General features: G+C 36.5%; 1 protein-coding gene across 3 annotated transcripts in view; it reads left to right on the forward strand.

The window, feature by feature from the left end:
* WWOX (WW domain containing oxidoreductase) overlaps positions 1-20,213 on the forward strand; it is a 1,292,857-nt gene that overhangs the window by 107,845 nt on the left and 1,164,799 nt on the right. For all 3 annotated transcript variants that reach the window (XM_069085869.1, XM_069085870.1, XM_069085871.1), the window contains exon 5: positions 342-448. In XM_069085869.1, the coding sequence (XP_068941970.1) occupies positions 342-448 (107 nt within the window). The remainder of the gene's footprint in view (positions 1-341; positions 449-20,213) is intronic.

Genomic DNA, 20,213 nt, shown 5'->3' on the forward strand with positions numbered 1-20,213 from the left:
GTAGATTTTGGTAAGGGAAGTAATGTAATATAGCTAGAAGCATTGGTGGGAGCCCAGTGTTGGAGGGCTGTTTTTTATCCTAGAGGAAGTGGGAGAGCTCCTGAAGAATTTTGAGCTGGAAAGTAATAAGGTCAGACCTGTGATGGAGAATAGGTTTAGGTGATGGGAAGGAGGGATGGAACAAAGGGAATTTTGATTGAAGAGAACTATTTCAAGTTTAAGATTGCAAAATAATCAGTTATGTTGATGGTAAGATCTAGGTCATGCCCACCCCATGGGTAGCTAAGTTGGTGTTTTGCTAACATATGCTTCATCTATTCTTTCTTTTCTGTAAACCATAGGATTTGAAACAGCAAAGTCTTTTGCCCTCCATGGTGCCCAGGTCATCCTGGCCTGCAGGAATATGGCTAGAGCTAATGAAGCAGTGTCACGCATTTTACAAGAGTGGGTAAGAAAACAATTATTTTTTTTTAAATGTAGCATGTATATGATGCTGGTAAATAATAGAAGTTTGGATATTCTTTACTTTTGAATGTAATAGTTTTTCTTATTGTAAAAGTCATCCTCACTTTGGGTATATATTGTGCATATATGAAAAGAAAACCATGTCAACTGAATTTGTTTACTGTTCATTGCATGACTGTTTTTTCTTCAGCTCAGGCAACATTTATTAAGTTCCTTCTCTGCACAGGGCCTTATAGTAGGTATCAGGAATTCAAAGACATATATGCAATAGTCTTATGCTTCAGGGGATTCGCTTTATATATGGGATCAGGTTGTTTTACTACATGCTTGCATAAATGTAATTAAAAGCACTTTGCAGAGGGAGAGAGTGTATTAGCTCCTGGCAATCAAGAAAGGTTTCCTTTAAGACTTTATGTATGAACAGAGCCTTAAAGAAAGTAAAGAATTCTGGTAGGTAAAGGAGAAAGCATTATAGACATCAGAAACAGCTTTTGTGAAGTCACATAGGTAGTAGAAGACATGCCAAGTCTGGGAAAACAAACCTAGTAGTCTAGTTTGCTTGGAATGTAGAGTCTAGGGAGTAATGCAAAATAAGACTAAAAGGTTAGTTGAAGGCAAACTGGAAGGCCTTGAATGCCAGGTTAGACATTTTATATTTTATCTTGGCTGCATTAGGGAAACCACTAAAGATTTTTGAGCAGGGGACGTACTTAGCAGACTTGTTCCTTCAAAACTCATATAATCTTATCATTTGAAGGGAGTTTGGAGGTCACTTTGTCCTGGATTTAGAATCCCAACTACATAATCAATAGGTGGTCACCCAGCTTTTGCTGGAGTCCCTCCTGTCAGGAGGAGGCCACTCTCCCAAGGCAGCCTGCTCTGTTTTTTGATGACTCTAATTTTTAGGAAGTCTTTCCTTATTTTTAAGGAAACTTAACTTCATATTTCTTCAGCTTGCACTTATTGTAACCAGTTCTGCTGTCTGGGGTCAAGACAAGGAAGTTTAATCCTCTTTTCCTAGAGAGCCTTCCAGTATTTGCAGACAGCTTTCTTGTACCTCCTCACTTTCTCTTCTGCAGGCTAACTGAACTTTTGTGTGGATTATGTGAAATGTTGATTCCAGTGATCCCTGCATTATGCATTCAGTACTTACATGGCATGTGCTCCTGGATCTTTACTGTCCTGAATGTCTTCCTCTGGATACCTTTCAGTTTGTTATTGTGTTTCTGAAAATGTCACCCAGAACAGAACATAGTAATTTAGATGTGGTTTGGCCAGGATAGTTAATAGTCCTTAGTCCTAAATGCAGGCTAAGGTTGCATTAGTTTTCAGATCTTACTGTTGTCTCATAATAAGCTTACAGGTAACTAAAACCTGTGAATTTTTTGCCTACTTTCAGAATCTAGTATTTCTAACCTTGTAAAATTGACTTTATGAAACCAGGAGTAAAACTTTACATTTATCACTACATTACATTAATCTTTATTGGATTGAATCTAATGTTCTAGCCTGACAAGATCTCTTTGAATCTTGACTCCATTATCTAAGGTGTTAGCTTTCTTGCCCAACTGTATTTCATCAGCAGAGTTGATGAGCATATCACTTATCTTTATACAAGTCATTGATTAAAATGATAAACATCATAGGGCAAAGTATCAATCTCTGGGCTGCCTAAATGGAGTCTTTCTTCAAATTTGAACCGTTAATTGCTACTGAGTATTTCTGTTTACCATTTTTGAATTCACTTAACTATTTTTTTACTTTTGCTTTGCTCTTATTTCTCCATATTTTACATGAGAATAGGAAAGGGAAGGGAAAAGGATATATTAAAAAATGAGAGTGAGGAAAGTTGGGGGAAATCATCTCACATTATTAGGATTTGTAAGTAGAAGATTATAGAAACAAGGAGAAGGTATGGGGGAATGGATGATAGTTGAATAGGATTTTAATCCGAACTAGTTAAAGGAGGACAAGAGGGCCTCTGAAGAAATGATTAAAAATTAATTGGAGACTAAATAAGGTAATCCTAAAGAAATGGTGGGTCAAAGAACAAATCATAGGAACAATCGATAATTTTCATTAAAGATAATGACAACAATGAGTCAACATACCAAAATGTTTTGGGATGCAGCCAAAGCAGTCCTTAGGGGAAAATTTATATATCTAAACATTTTCCTCAGCAAAAAAGAGAAAGAACAGATGGATGAATTAGACATTGAACTAAAAATACCAGGAAGCCAACAAATTAAAAACCCTCATTAAAAACCAAAATAGAAATCTTGAAAATCAAATAAGACATTAACAAAATTGAAACCAAAAACCTAATGGGGGGATAAAACTGAGAGCTAGCAATGTTTTGATTAAAGGAAGGAACAACAAATTATTACTATCGAAAATGAAAAAAGTGAATGGAAAACAAGTGAAGAACTAAAGGAAATTATTAGAAGCTATTCTACTCGATTATAGGCTAATAAAACTGGTGATTTAATTTAAATGGAAGAATATTTGCAGAAATATATACTGATCAGAATAATATGACAAGAAACAGAGCTCTTAACCTAATCTTAGAAAAAGAAATTGAACAAGCCACAAATGATCCCAAAGGAAAAAAAAAACCAAACGTGGGACTAGACATATTTACCAGATATAAGTAGTGAATTTTATCAGGCCTTCACAGTAGAATGAATTACAATATTGCACAAATTGATTTTAAAAAAAGGATTAAGAAAGGATCTTGCTAGATTCCTTTTGTGATCCAAATCTGGTGTTGATACTTAAACCAAGTGTAGTCTTATTTTACTGTTCAATTCATTAAGGTTCAATTTTGTGTGACCCTGTGTATTTCTGTTTCCCAAAGTCTGTCCAAGTTCATGTTCATTGTTTCCATGTCACACTATCTCTCCATCTTATCCTCTGCTGTCCCCTTTTCCTTTTGTCTCAATCTTTCCCAATATCATGGTCTTTTGCAATGAGTTCTCATTATGTAGCTAAAGTATTTAAACTTCAGCTTCAATATTCGACCTTCCAATGAATAGTCTGAATTAGCTTCTTTAAGTTTTGACTGATTTGATCTCCTTGTCCAAGGCACTCTCAAAATCTTCTTCATCACCACAATTCAAAAGTGTCCATTTTGCATTGCTCAGCTTTCCTGATAGTTCAGCTTTCATAGCCTACATTGCTGTTGGTAAAACCAATGCTTTCACTATACATTCTTTAATAGGCAAAGTGATGTCTCTGCTTCTTAGTATACTGTCAAAATTTGTGGAAACTTTCCTTTCAAGGAGCAAATATCTTTTAATTTCATGACTGTAGTTGCCATCTGCAGTGGTCTTTGAACCCAAGAATATAAAATCTGACACTGCTTCCATTTCTTCTCCCTCTATTTGCCAGGAAGTGATGGGACCAGATCTTAGTTTTTTTGAAGTTTAACTTCAAGGTAGCTTAATGGAGAAAGACAACTTCCCTAATGAACATTGATGTGAAAATTAAAATATTAGCAAGGCGACTATACTTTACAGAGTTTATATACTATGATCAGATTGGATTTATATTATTAATGCAGGATTGTTTCAAGATTGGGAATATTGTCAATACAATTCACCATATTGCAAGAATAACAAAATTATTTGATTATATATCAGTAGATGCAGAAAAGCTTTTGAAAGATACAATTCCCATTTCTCTTAAAAACATTAGAAAATGTATGTATAGATGGATCTTTCCTTAATATGATAGTATTGGTATGTATGGTAGTATACCATATATAATATGGTAGTATACCATAATAATATGGTAGTATCTAAAACCAAGAGCTAGCATCACATGTAGTGGGGATAAAGCATAAGATTTTTTAAAAGAACATCAAGGGCAAAGCATGGATTTCCATTTACAATATCACTATTTAACACAGTGCTGGAAATGCTAGCTATAGCAATAAGACAAGTAAAAGAAATTGAGAGGTAAAGAAAAAACAAAGATATTGCTGTTTGCAGATTATACGATGGCTTACTTAGATAACCCTACAAGTCAACTAAAATTAATTAAAGTAATAACCAGCTAAGTTCTTGAACATAAAATAAATTATCAGCATTTCTTTTTGTTACCAACAAAACTCAGCAGGAAAAACTAGAAATAACTTCAATTTAAAATAACTATAAAGAATATAAAATATTAAGAATTCTGCCCGCTAAGACAGAAATACAATAACAAAATACAACTACAAAATGATTTATTGCTTGTTGTCCTTCACTCTCAAAGAGCATCAAAATAACATCACTCTGTTAGAATCAAATTACAATATGTCCAACTGTGGCTGATCAGACCAATATGAGCTTGGAATGCTCTATAACAGGTTGGACACAAATAGACCATGCAAATGTTTGGGGTGGGTTGTCTAAATTCGTGTCTCTCATGTTTCTTTTGAACTACTTCATTTCTCCTTTGCTCATAAAGCACAGCACCTTCTCTGATAAGGGCACACCATGCTGGGCAGTCCTGTGCTAGTGTCTCCTGTGTCACATAATTCCAAAATTCTTAAGAGAGACCTTGAGAGTATCCTTGTATCACCTCTTCTGACCACCATGTGAGCACTTGCCCTGTGTGAGTTCTCCATAAAAAAGTTTTTTTGGCAAGCATACATTTGGCATTTAAACAGCATTGCCAGCCCATCAGAATTGTCCTCTCTGCAGTGAAGTTTGAATTCTTGGCAGTTTAGTCTGAGAAAGGATCTCAGTGTCTGGTATCTTATCCTGCCATGTGAACTTAAGAATCTAAGAGAATTCAAATGGAAGTGATTCAGTTTCCTGGCATGGCAGTGGTATACTGTCCAGGTTTCACAGGCATACAACAATGAGGTCAGCATAATGGCTCTGTAGACTTTCAGTGTAGTGATCAGTCTAATACAATACCTCTTCTCTCCCACACTATCCTTTGGAGACTTCCAAACCCTGAGCTAGCTCTGGCAGTGTGTGCATCAACCTCATTATCAATGTGTACATCCCTGGAAAGTATATTGCCAAGGTAAGTGAACTTATCCACAGCATTTAAAACTTCTTCATTTACTATAACCAGTAGTTTCATATTTGGATGGTGTGGTGCTGGCTAATGGAGCACCTGTGTTTTTTTTAGTGTTTCACTCCATTGGTGACTGGGAAAACATGAGAACATTGTCCACTATCTAGAAATCAGGCAATCATGCCATTGTGAAATTGACATACAATACTGAGGAACATCTCAGGGCAACCAAATTTTGTTTTCTTCTTCTGGTTCCATGTTTTGATCCTTTTGTTCCCCAAAAAGGATTCTATGGTCTGATTGCATTTTCTCTGCTTGCTCATCTTGCCAGCCAATTACTTGACTTTTGAGCTTTTTGCCATGGTAGAACTCTGCTTCCAGAGTGGAGAGAGCTGTGTCACAAATCGCTGGGGTTTTCACAGTTGCCATCACCTCAGGACCACTGACCAAGACTAAGACCCAGATCCAAGCAGGTCAAAACAAGAGCGATTACCCTCTGAATAGTTACTTAGTCCCCCTATGACCTGCAGCCCAGGAGTTCTGGAGACAGCCACGGGGCAGCAGCTGCAATAGGTGCGCCTTGGCCATCTCTCGCTGAAAGGGGCCAGACTGCACTCTTCCATCACCCAGTTCCAACAGAGTTCTCTACTGACCTTTTACTTTCTGTTTGGCGTTCATGGGTTGAGAAGTCTGGTGATGGTGATTCTCTCTCTTGAAGTGTGCTCTGGCCAGTCTGTGCCACCAGTTGGGGTTGCCCCAGGTCTGGGCCTGCCTGGATTCAAGGGGGAATGCACGGCTCCCAGTCAGGTATGATAGACCCTTCCTGTTGGCCTGCCATACTTCCTTCAGCAGATGATTTGTTTCTGTCACTTTGTGGGTTTTGTAGCTCTAAACTTTGTCTACAGTTATTTTTATTTTTACTAGTATTGGAGGTTGGAGAAGGAGCTGAAGCAAGTTCCTGCTTTTACTCCGCCATCTTGGCTCTGCTCCCAAGGGCAACCAAATTTTGACATAAAATTCTATCAACCCTCATGACTGACAGTATCAAAGTCCTTGGTCATATCTACAAATGTTGTGTACAGACCTCAGTTCTGTTCCTGGCATTTCTTCTGGAGTTGTTGGGAGGCAAACCTATATCAAGGACTTTGAGATAGGTGAAAGTGGTAAAATAATATGGCTGATGTCTTTTGATACATGCATAAATTGCATTTAATTGAGGCAGAGTTGCACAAAGTTGTTGACCTCACTCTCTCTTCCAGAGGCATCACAGTCCAATGGCAGGACAGTGTTAAGACTAATGGTGATGGCTCGAGATGCAGTGGATGACGCTAGCGTCTTTTATATCTGATCAAGCTCTAAGCACTCCACAGTGCCTGCTTCCGGTGCCTTCATGGCCATTGCAACAAATTGTTCTCATCTGGACATTGTAACCAGGGGAAGTCTTCACATGATTGGGGTAGACACTGCCTTAGCTCATAGAAAAAACTTGAGACCCTTTGGTTGCCCTCAACCTGGTTTAGCACACCTGCTGAAATGCAGGTTTACTGGGGTGTGACCATTGTGCATGCTACGGCTTCTTGGAGCCATAGATGAGAGTTAGGTGGATCAGGTGGACACCAAAGCTGGATAAGCAGCCCTCATACCAGAGGTACTACTAGTCTTCCCTGAACACATCCTATTCCCCACAACTACAAAATACTCTTTATATGAATACAGAGAGATGTAAATTATTGGAGAAATATTAATTGCTCATGGCTATGCTGATCCAGTATCATAAAATGACATTATTACCTAAAGTAATTTACTTTTTGAATTCCATAACAATTAAAATATCAAGAGATTGCTTCATAGAGCCAGATCAAATAATAAGGAAACTTATCTGGAAGAATAGTTAAGAACCTTAAGGAAAATCTGTAAGGAAAGTGCTTATAACCAGTAAAGAAAAGAAGGAATCAGAGAAGATCAAATGAATAGTTTTAATTATGGAAAATGAGACTGTTTGCACAAACTAATGCAGATAAAATGAAAAGGGAAGCAAATAATGGGAGAAAAATCCTTGCAGCAAATTTCTCTAATTTCCAAGATATATGGGGAATGAATTCAAATTTATAAGGATAAGAGCCGTTTCTTAATTGATGCATCATCAAAGTATGTAACTGAGTAGTTTTCAGAGAAAGAAATCCTCGTCATCTATAGTCATGTTAAAAAATGCTCCAAATTTCTAATAATTAATGCAAATTAAATTGATTTTTCTATTTTACCTATCAGATTAGTAAAATTAGTAAAAAATGGCACATGTTAGAGGGGTGGAGAAAATCAGGTAAATTAATTCATTGTTTGGGACTTGTCATTTGTTACAGGTATTCCAGAAGCTATCAGGAACCATGCCTTAGAAAAATTACCAAAATAAACCTTTACCTCCAAAGAGTTCAGAGAAAAAGAACATAATCTAAATGTACAAAAATCTTTATAGCAGTTCTTATTTCAGTGGCAAAGAAACAGAACCTAAGAGGTTTTGACTAATTGTCAATTTGGGAACGTCTGAACAAATTAGGGTATGTGAATGTAATGGAATATAATTCTCCTGTAACAAATGATGAAGGGAATGGTTTCAGAGAAACCTTGAAAGACTCATATGAACTAGTAAAGAGTGAAGTGAGCAGAACTAGGAGAACGATTTATATAATAACATTGTTAAGACCGACAACTTTGAAACACTGAAGAAATGATCAATGCACTGATCAATCACTATTATAGAACACCCATGATAAAAATTCTATCCACCTCCTGAAAAAGAAATAATGTAATCAGTGTGTAGACTGAGAGATATATTTTTAACATGGGAAATGCAAGAATGTGTTGTGTCTGAATATGCACATCTCTTACAAGGGTTTTTTTTCTTTTTTTTTTTCCCCAAAAGGAGGAATTGTAAGAAGGGAGAAAATCGATTTTTTTAACTGAAAAATTAACAAAATAACTTGGAAATCATCAACTGGGAGTGATAAGGGTAGGATTTAAGTGTTAGAGAAATTTTGAGAAGACATAGAATAGTTCTTCAATGCCTCCATTCTATAGAAGAGTCCTTTAATTCCTTATTGGAGGAACTAACACCTAGGGAGCAAGAGATAAGTAATGACCCAGCAGTTGAATGGATAGCAAGAGAATCAGATAACATCCCAGGAGGGAGAAGAATATTTAATCAAATAACAAGTCAATTGACAGACATCCATTAAGTACCTACTCTCTTGTTTGACAGGTATTGTGCAAGGCCCCAGGCATGCAAGGAAAAAAATGAAATATCTTTACCCTCAGGGAGCTTATGTTATGTTGGTGGAAACAATTTATTCATGTATTTATGTATATACAAAACAAATACAAGACTAATTGGGGGAGGGGTACTGGCATTTTGGGGAATCAGGGCCACAGATAGGAAGTGTTTTTGAGCCTTGAAGGAATCTAAGGATTATAAAAGGTAGAAGTGTGGAAGAACATTGTAGCTGTCTGGGGACGGTCTGTGCCAAGAGAGGGGAGATGGAAGGTTGTAGGTTGCAAGAAGACAAGTTTGTTTAGACTGTATAGTATGTGAAAGGGGAACTCTTTTGTAAATTACCTAGAAGGGTAGGGTAGAGCCATAGTCAAGCAAAATGAATCCACACAGTAACCATTAAGCTGTTGAATACTGGTGAAAACCTTCTTGATCCCTACTAATGCCTTCATCAAGGATGGCTTCAGTTCATGTATAAATGACTCATAAGTATTTTGTATAGATAGGAAAGTAAGCATATAGGTCAGCAGTTATTGATGTTCTCTTGGTCTGTTTTTGGTATTAATAAGGTTTAATTTTTTCCCACTCCTTTGATAGCTTCCCTTCATTCATGTACTTTATATGGATCAGTCCCTCCATGTTCTCATAATTGTCTCACCTCTAAAACAGTTTTTCTTTATACATAATTGTTCTATTCTGGCTGTTCTTCCTATTTTTCTTCTTTAGTTCATTTAATATTTCTTATATAAGCACATCAGGGACTGTGATATTAGGTCCAGTATGGCATTCCCACTATATTTGATTGAGAAAAGTGTTAAACAACCTTTTGTTATTTTTTTTCCATTTTTCTTCTGAGGATCACACAGAGAATAAACTATTGGCGCGTGGTGGGTGGTCATAAACCGGAGTACCTTTGAGTACCAGGGCTAAAATATACCATCAAGGAATCAACTGATAAATATTTATTAAGTACTTCCTGTGTGTTTAAGCATGTACAAGGTCTAGGAATACAAGTACAAAGAATGAAATAATCTCCGTTCACATTAAGTTCATGTTCTAATGGAGGTAGATGACGTATAAGTATGTATAAAAACAAACAACATAAAGTCAATAAATACAAATGCATGCAGATTAGTTAAATATGAGGTAGATTAAAAGGGAGGGTACTTGAAGTTGGGGAGCTCAGGAAGGGCTTCATGCAGAAGATGGAACAAAAAGAAAAAGACTCTGTGAGTTAGAGGTAAGGAAGGAATGCATTTCAGAGCTGGGGCATGACCAGTGCAAACCAGAGATGAGAGATGGAACTAGCCATGTGAGGAGCAGAGACTTATATCCCCTGGGCATAGCACAATGTATGACACATACACAGTTGGTACCTAATAAATGCATATTGAAGGAATGACTTTCACATCTTAGGGACACTGGAACATTATCAGACTGTTTATATCCCTGAAGGTGTATCTCTTCAGCTTTTGGCACGGTTCATACTAGTTTTCTTTCAAGGCCCAATTTCATCACTGTTAGATTTGCATGTTAGTTCTACATTTCAGTATAGAGAACGGTATAGATTTCTTTAGAATATCATTCATTATTAAAGACTTCCTTGCAGAGATTTTGAAACTTTTTTAGTGATCTAGTTATTTAATATAATTAATAAATACAATTTAAGTGAAACAGTACATATTGAATTAAACTTGGAACTTACATCTAATTACTACTAATAATGATAATTTCATTTATAACATGCCCTCCTACTGAGAGGTTTTTAAGATGCAACAAAGTTAAAAGCAAAATAAGAATTGAAAACTATTAAAAGAGAATAAAATGCACAAAGTAGAAGTAAACAAGGCTTCTAAAGAGCCAGTCAGTTTAGTATAATTAAAAAAAGGATGGCAGGGGAAGCATATCAGCTCCCCTTCCTTCCATTTAAACATAAGATATTTCTTTTATTCATTTGTTTTTTTTAATAGTGAACTTGAGCATTTCCAGATGCTGAATACAAAAGGAGAATTCTGGATAAAACTATGAATCTCATTTTGATCCTGCTTGGTTTTACTTTCAAAATTGTTCAGCTTGCCTGTGCTTCCATCTGAACATCTGTTCTCTTCTGTCTCTTTTCAAACATTTTATAATTGGTCCTTTGCAGGGGGTGGGGGAGCATCACCATTTCTACCTCCAGTTTCACCCCTGCTTTTACCACTTCGCCCTTCCTATCTTAGTTGAATGAGTGAAAATTAAAAAAAAAATTAGAATCTACCGGCAAATAAGATATACATTCAATGGGGTATAGAAATCCATCTTACCCTACAAGAAAGTAAGGGAGTAAGGAGGAGATAAGAGGGATATAAGAGAATGCAGACTGGGGAAAGGGGTAATCAATATGCTTGCCATCTTAGGGTGGGGGTAGTGGAGAGGTGAGGAGAAAATTTGTAACTCAAAATCTTGTGGAAATGAATGTTGAAAACTATAAATAAATAAATTCCAGGGAAAAAAGACTACAAAAAAATCAGAAACATTTTAAACAAAAAAGCATAACCAAGAAAAACAAATCCACATAGTGACCATATATGAAAATATATGTTTCTGTACTTTGTGTCTATCACCTCTATAAGGAGATGGGTAATATGCTTCATCCGAGGTCCTCTGGAGACATAGTTAGTCATTGCATTGGTCATAGCTCTTAAATATTTTATAATTATTTTTCTCTATGTTGTTATTGTATAAATTATTCTCATTGATCAACATGGTCACTTCACTTTACATCACTTCATACTACTCAAGATTCTCTGAAATTCTTTCTTTTGTAATTTCTTCTGGCATAATAATATTTCATTACATTCATATATCGCAATTTGTTCAGCTATTCCCTGTCTATGAGACCATCCAAGGAACCCTCTTATATTTTAGTTCTCTTGCCCTCTCCCCTCCCTTTAAATTCCCCCTTTGCAATTTGATATTTTGTTTTGCCTGTGATTGATTCCTTACTGGTATTTTCCTCCTAGTCCCCATGCTTCCTCTCCACTTGTGTCCTGATTGATTTTGATGTAGTTCTACATGGAACTTTGTGTGTATATTCAACCCTTTGGCCATTTCTGATTAGAGTTTTAGTTTTATCTGATGCTTACACTCCCCATCTCTTTTTCTGTTTTCCTATATACTTGTCATGCACCCCAGTTATGAGAAGTGCCACTTCCTTGTATCTCCTTTTTGCATTACTAGTAGCTTTATTTCCCCACTTCAAATCCTAGGAACAAAGCTTATTTGTCCCCTGTGTTTTATTTATTTATTTATTTTTAATTTAATGCCTTCATTACTCTTTAAAGACATTATAGTTCTGAAGGGACATTTGTTTCTTCTCTTACTATTAGAATTGAGTGCATAATTATGTAGTTCATTCCAATTGCTCAAATACGTTTACTTTTTTAGGTTTTCCTGAACTCTTGTTTTAATATTTCAGAGTTCGTTTTCAGCTCTGATCTTTTTATCAGATATGTTTGAAAGTGCTCAAAGCAGGTCACATAGGCCTATTAATGGGTGGAGAAGATCTTCCTATTCCATTTACACTACAGTGGGCATCAGGGAAGGGACCAATAAGTACTTAGATATTGAATGTTAAATAGGAGGAGATATTCTTTGAGAAGGTAGTCTTCTGGAGGAAATGGAGATCAAGGGTGCATATTGAAGGGTTGTCTTTGCTAAGTAGAGGTGTGTTTGCTCATCTTCTGTGTGGTCTATATGGTAGTTTCACCTATCTGATTTACCAGTATGCCTTTTAGTGAGATGGAAACATTAAATCAGACTTACACTCATCAGTGCATACAATGACTCTGTTATTTGACAGGTACAATTATCTATTCAACCATACAAGCAGCAACTCCTATTGGAACAAACCACCAAACTGATTTCCTACAGGTTCTAGTCAGCATGTGTCATACTAGAACTCATGACAAGGTTCCCTCTCTGCCTAGCTGGAGGCCATGTGTCACCCTTCAAGGTGGCCTTCTGGCAAGTCTCCATCAATTAGCACTGACTGGTCTTGATGAACATGAGATGCTTGAATTTCTGAATGTGGGGAATGTAGGAGTCTGTCCTGATCATTAACTAGCAGCAGACTGATGGTTGGGGTCTCTAATGATATTTTTTGTGGTTCTGGCTAAGTGTTTATTGGTGATTTCCTAATCTTATAAAGAAAGGAAACTGTCAGCAAAACCTTTAATTTTCTAATGTCATTAACAAGTACTTAGTTTTTTTAAATTAAATTTTATGTTTATTTTTAGTTTACATCATTCATTTCCACAAGATTTTGAGTTACAAATTTTCTGCCTGTCTTTCCCTTATCCACCACCCCAGAATAGCAGTTTCACTGTATACCCCTTCCCCCAATCTGCTCTCTTCTATATCCTCCCCTCTGACTTTCTGGTAGGGCAAGATGGATCTCCATACCCCAGTGCCTGTATACCTTATTTCCCAGTTGCATGTAAATTTTATATGTGTGTGTGTGTGTGTGTGTGTATACACACACACACACATATTTAAATTTTGTTGATACTTTATTTTTATTTTTTAATTTTTTGCTTTTTGGAAGGGCAATTGGGCTTAAGTGACTTGCCCAATGTCACATGGCTAGTTTTTGTGTTAAGTGTCTGAGGCCAGATTTGAACTCAAGTCCTCCTGACTCCAGGGCCGGTGCTCTATTCACTGCGCCACCTTGCCACCCCTAATAATATATTTTTTAAACATTTGATTTTATATCTTTGAATTCCAGATTCTTTCCCTTTCTCCCTCTTGCCCACCCTTACTGGGAAGATAAGCAATTCAGTATAGGTTGTGCATGTGTAGTTATGTAAAACATTTCCATAGTGGATATATTGTGAAAGACTGAGTATATTTCCTTCCATCCTATCCTGCCCCCCACTTGTTCTATTTTCTACTTTGATCCTGTCCCTTTTCAAAAGTGTATGCTTCTAACTACCTTCCCCCCAAACCTGCCCTCCCCTCTATCATCCCCCCTCTCATCCCCTTCCCCCCTACTCTCCTGTAGGGCAAGATACCCAATTTATGTCATTCCCTCCCTAAACCAAATTCAGTGAGAGTAAGATTGACTTACTCCCTTTTTCCTTCCTGTTCTTCCCTCCATTGTAACAGTTATCCCTTGCCTCTTCTATATGAGATAATTTATCCCAGTCTGTCTCTCCCCATCTCCTCTCATTATATTCCTCTGTTACCTCTCAAGTTCACCTTTTAAATATCATCCCTTCCTATTCAATTGATCCTGTGCCCTCTGTCTATGTATACCTGTACACATATATACACACACTCACATATGTATTCATATGCATATATACCATCCTATATAGACATATATATGTATATATACATATATATATATATATATACATTTATATTCTTTTCAACTATCCTCATACTGAGAAAAGTTTCATAAGTTACAATTATTGTTTTTTCCATGTAGGAATTTAAATAGTTCAACTTTGATAAGTTCCTTATTATTTCTTTTCCCTGTTTACCTTCTCTTGCTTCTCTTGGTTCTTGTATTTGAATGTCAAATTTTCTGTTCAAATCTGGTTTTTTCATCAAGAATGCTTGAAAGTCCGCTATTTCATTGAATGAACATATTTTTCCCTGAAATATTATACTCAGTTTTTCTGGGTAGGTGATTCTTGGTTTTAATCCTAGATCCTTTGACCTCCAGAATATAATATTCCAAGCCTTTCTATCCCTTAATGTAGAAGCTGCTAGATCCTGTGTTTTTCTGATTGTGTTTCCATGATATTCAAATTGTTTCTTCTTGGCTTCTTGTAATATTTTTTCCTTGACCTGGGAACTCTGGAATTTGGCTATAATATTCCTAGGAGTTTTCTTTTTGGGATCTTTTTAAAGAGGTGATTGGTGAATTCTTTCCATTTCTATTTTGCCTTCTGGTTCTAAAATATCAGGGCAATTTTTCTTGAGAATTTCTTGAAGGATGATTTCTAGGTCCTTTTTTTGATCATGGCTTTCAGGTAGTCTAATAATTTTCAAATTATCTTTCCTAGATCTATTTTCCAAGTGAGTGGTTTTTCTAATGAGATATTTCACATTGCCTTCTATTTTTTTATTTGTTTGGATCTGTTTAATAGTATCTTGATTTCTCATAAAGTCATTAGCTTCCAATTGCTCCAATCTAATTTTGAAGGAATTATTCTCTTCAGTGAGATTTTGAGATTCTTTTTCCTTCTGGCAAATTTGGCTTTTTAAGGCATTCTTCTCCTCATTGGCTCTTTGAACCTCTTTTGCCATTTGAGTTAATCTATTTTTTAAGGTATTATTTTCTTCAGTCAGGTTGTTGACTCTCTTTTCATGATTTTCTTGCATCATGCTCATTTTTCTGCCCTATTTTTCCTCCCCTTCTTTTACTTGATTTTCAGAATCCTTCTTGAGCTCCTCCATGGCCTGTAACCAATTCATATTTTTCTTGGAAACTTTTGATGCAGGAGTTCTGACTTCATTGTCTTCCTCCTGTTCCATGCTTTGATCCTTTTTGTCCCCCCCCAAAAAATATAACGTTGGACAGCTGTGCTTCCTTTGCTTCCTTTGCTTGCTCATGTTGCCACTCAATTACTTGACTTTTGAGCTTTTTGCCACAATAGAACTCTGCTTCCAGAAGGGATAGCTTTGTCTCAAATCGCTGGAGTTTTCACCACTGCTGGAGCTATTAGGAGGGCACTGTTTCTTCAGCCCCTACAAACTCTGGCTCACTGGTCACACACCTCAGGACCACCATTCAAGACCGCAATCCAGATCCAGGCAGTTTAAAACAAGGGCAATTACCCTCTGAATGTTCACTTGGCCCCCACTATGTTGTGCAGGTCAGGAGCTTTGAAGAGCCACATGGTGGCGGCTACAGGGCTGCTGTACCTCCACCACTTCTAGCACTTGGGGCAGGGGCTGGACAAGGTCTTCTTTCTCTCCGTCTCCCCTCCCCCCCTGCCCCCCAACAAAGTTCTACACTGATTTCTCACTTTTTCTTTGGCTTTTATGGGTTGATAATTCTGGAAGCCATCACTGCTACTTGTGATCCACTCTCCAGAAGTCCACTGCAGCCTCTGGTCAGGGCTGCCCTGGGGCTAAAACTGTGGGCTCCTGCGGGGTTGGGCTTGGCTCCCAGTGTTCTGTGATGAACCATTCCTGTCTGCATGCCAGACTGGCTTCAGTGGAAGATTTGTTTCTCTCTGTCACTTTGTGGGTTCTGTAGTTCTAAGATTTGTTTAGAGTCATAATTTTTATGTATTTGAGGTGGTCATGGGGAGAGCTCACAGAGTTTTCCTACTTCTATGCTGTTATCTTGGCTTTTCCCCCCAGTACTTATGTTTTTCCCTTATTTGGGGGACCCATGTCCTTAGGAGGCATCTATTAGTTGCTTACCTGATTCAGGACACACATATAAACTCACACGCTTATACACCCACAACTATTGTTACCAAACTATACTCAAGTGTTTATCTTTCTTTTAAAATTAAAAAAAAATTATTTATTTACTTTTAGTTTACAACATTCAGTTCCGCAGTCCCTTGAGTTCTAAATTTTCTCCCCCTTGCCTCTCCCTTGCCCCACTATGACGGCATGCAATCCCATATAGGTTCTACAAATACCTTCACTCTACATATTAGTCAAGTTGTAAAGAAGAAAAAATGTAACCAGTGGAATGAGCAGTGAGGAAGAAGGAAGAAAACAAAGCAAAACAAAAAAGAGAGAGAGCAAGTAATTTGCTTTAATCTGCATTCAGACTCTGTAGTTTTTCTCTGGATGTGGATAGCCCTCTCCATCACTAGTCCCTTGGAGTTGTCTCATAACCTTGCATTGCTGAGAAGAGTCTAGTATATCAAAGTTAGTTATCACAGATACGATGTGTCTGTAATTGTGTACAAAGCTAAGTGTTTATCTTATTACAGAAAAAAATACAAACTTAGGTAACAATCACTTAGTTATTAAACGGAGACTTAAAATGTCTTTGCCTATGCTATTTAGCATATTTATTCCTATTGCAAAGAGCCTTCTATTCTTCAGAGATGGAGCAAAGGAGGAGAAAATCAAGGATAGTTATTAAAGATGTAGAGAAGGGGACAAGATGAAACTCATTACATATGGCATGTCTGTTCTTATGCAATAGAAAGACCACTGAACTTGGGGTAAGCCCTTGATTAAAGTACCAGATGTGCTACTTACTGACCTTGTAAAATTTCTTGTGCTGGGCTTCAGTATCCTGAACTCTAAAAAGAGGTAATTGTGCTAGATAAAAGCCCATGTTTCCCTCTGTCTCTGAAATTCTGTGTTTTTATATATTTGTACTACATGGACTTATATTGAGTATTCACCTGTTTTTCTGCTGCCCCAAGTCAACCCAACTGTTTTATGAGAAGGGTACGGTTTGCTTCTCTAATGTTCAAGTTGAGATAGCAATAGCATTGTGAACTCAATCAAACATGCATCTTTTTATATTCAAAGCTAAACTTCTTGTACTTTCCTTTTGCAGATCAGAGAAACTAGGCACATAGCATACTAATAAAAATGAAAAAAAAATTTTTTTTGAAAGCCTTGGATCTGTCTAAACTGGTAAATTGACCTCTGAAAAGTGATTTGTTAGTCTGCTGATTCCAACAGGTTCTTTATTTTGACTAGACAGCCAAACACAAAAATGCAAAAGCACTTAATATTTTTAATAGTTATTGTTTGATAAAAGTCCATCTTAAATCAACTGAAGGAGTTGTTTCTCTTCTTTAAAAACAACAACCCTTTTTATTATACAGTACTGAATTTTGAGTAATTGAAATACTATCTAAATAACCCTTTGTTTTGACAAGAAGTAAATGAACTTCTTGCTTAGTTCAAGAACAGGAAGAATAAAATGATAGAGTTGTAGGATGGTTTGAGCTGAAAGGAGTCTCAGAGAACATCTAGTTTAAGCTCCCATGTTTGACTGACTAGAAAACTGAGACTCTGAGAAGTTTTGTCTCAGTTCTCATGGTGGTAAGTAGAGGACCTGGACCTTGAACCTAGCTCTCCTCAAATAACGCACTTTCCATTTCACTATGCTGCCTCCCATTGTTATTCCAGAACCTACTTTTAAAAATGAAATATCTCACTGTCCTCATCACTGTTAAGAAAAATATACATAAATCCTTATCTAAACATAGTACTGGGAATTTAACTCATTTGGTCTATACCCTTTGCAAATTTGCATTTTAAATTGAATAACAATAGTAGAGACAAGAGATCAACATGAAGCTCAATTCAATTTGACAAGCATTTATTAATTAACACCTGTGTTTAGAGGAGAGGCAGCTAGGTGGTGTAGTGGATAGAACATATATATGTGCTAGAGTCAGGAAGACCTGAATTTAAATCTGTCCTCAGATACCAGCTGTGTCTGTAATGGTGTACAAGTCACTTAATCCTGTTTACCTCAGTTTCCTTCTCTATAAAGTGAGCTGGAGAAGGAAGTGGCAAACCACTTCAGTATCTTTGCCAAGAAAACCTCAAATAGGATCATGAAGAGTTGAACATGACTGAAAAAAATAACAACAATGTGCTAATAAGTATAGGAGGTGTGAAAGTTAAATAACACATAATCTTTGCCCTCCAAAATTTTAAATTGAGAGAAACAGTTGGGTTATAGCGCACTGATATTTAACTCTTATTACATGTTAGAATATAAGAAAATAGGAGAGGTCAAACATCCTGGGAATGAAGGATTCACTTTTAGGTGGAGGTTCAAGGATTTGTTAATAGACCTGGACATTAGAGAAAATGATATCAGCAAAAATATATGTTAGGAATGCATTTTAGGCATGACATAAGATATGTATAAAGGTTGGAAAAGGTAGGATAGAAGTTGATGTTCAACGCTTTGGAATGAAGAGTGCAGTGTAGAAGAGTAGAGAGAGGAGGTTTGAAAAGTAGATTGGAGTGAGTTTTGGAAGACTTTTGAGTTTCAGATTAAGGAATTTTTGTGTTTTTTTGAAGACTGGGCAGCCACTGATCAGATCTTAAACATATTAATTCCCCTCATACCCTCTTCAGCTTACCTCCTTCCCATTCCCTGCCCATTTAATTACATCTCTGCCTCAGTATCTTTGTACATGTTCTCTATTAGCTCTAGAATGTTCTCTCTCCCAGCTCAGCTTTATGGAATTCTTGCCTCCCTTTAATGCTTAGTTTGTGTCCTTTCCTCTATAAGACCTTTATTAATTCTTGTAGTTTTACATTCCCCTCACTCCCATCACCCTGTATTTACTTATCTATGAACATATTTTATTCCCTTAGTTAACTGTAAGCTTATTGAAGGCATGGACTGGCTTATCTTTATATCCCTAGTGCCTAGTACCTTGTTAGGTACTTAACTGGCAGTTAATAAATACCTCTGGATTGATTTAAAATATTTGTTGATCTTCTACAAGGACTTAGCACAATGTTTTATTTATATATGAAAATAAATGATCATATCTTTTAGTATGTGTCTTACTTTGGAGTTCCATTCAATCCACTTGACTTTTAGGATGCTAAGATATCATTTAGTCCATTCAGAGAGAAAATTCACTTAAATGGACCTTAGTGGCCTGAAGGAGTGAATGTGTCTCTCCAAAGTGAGCAATTTACTTCCTTCTCACTCTCAAGATACAACTTTTTATTTTATATGATGCACAAAACACTTACTGTTCTACTTATGTTGCTGATTTGACCTTTATTGTCATAGGAGCAGGAAAGATGCTTTCTCAGATAATAAATAATTCATCCTCTATGTAGTCACTATCATTTGCTAAAATAGCCTGAGTTTTCTTCATCTTCTAGAATACCTAAAACTTGTAGTTGGTACTTAGTCTCCAAAGTACCCATTTAATTCTATAGTTATAAAATGTTCCATATTCTTAGTCTTAAAAGGAATTCAATAATTTTTTCCACATCTTCATTTTCCTTGCCCTTGCTTGCAATCTTGAAGTGAACCAAATTTTAAGTCCTATATCCACGATCATCTTTGTAATGAGAGTCATTACCAAACACAGTTTTTACTGTGAACATCATAATAGGTTGTTAACTTTAAATTCTTACTCTCAATCATGTGAAACCCAAAGCTAATGCAACCTTTCATTAATGCAATATACTATGAGCTATTATTAAGCAGTTTTGACACTGTTTGAAAAGACAAATTTGTTTCTTCAGATGGATTTTTTTCAAACCAACGACTAAAAGTCCTGTTCATGGCCAGCTAACATTGTCTGCTGTTGAAAAGAAAAGGAAAGTAGTATCTTACTGTTTTTCATATTTATTATTAGGGATTTATTAAAAGCCTTAGCTGTAATAGGTGCATTTCGTTAAGTATGGTGACTATTAGTGAGAGGTGAAAGATGAAAAGAATATTGGTTTTTAAGTCAGGAGACCTGTATTTAGGTCTTAGTTCTAGTGCTGCTGGTTATGT

The sequence above is a fragment of the Petaurus breviceps genome, unplaced genomic scaffold (genome assembly GCF_028583685.1).
Source record: "Petaurus breviceps papuanus isolate PSGF00001 unplaced genomic scaffold, PetGlider_PUasm1.0 176, whole genome shotgun sequence".
Lineage (NCBI taxonomy): Eukaryota > Metazoa > Chordata > Mammalia > Diprotodontia > Petauridae > Petaurus > Petaurus breviceps.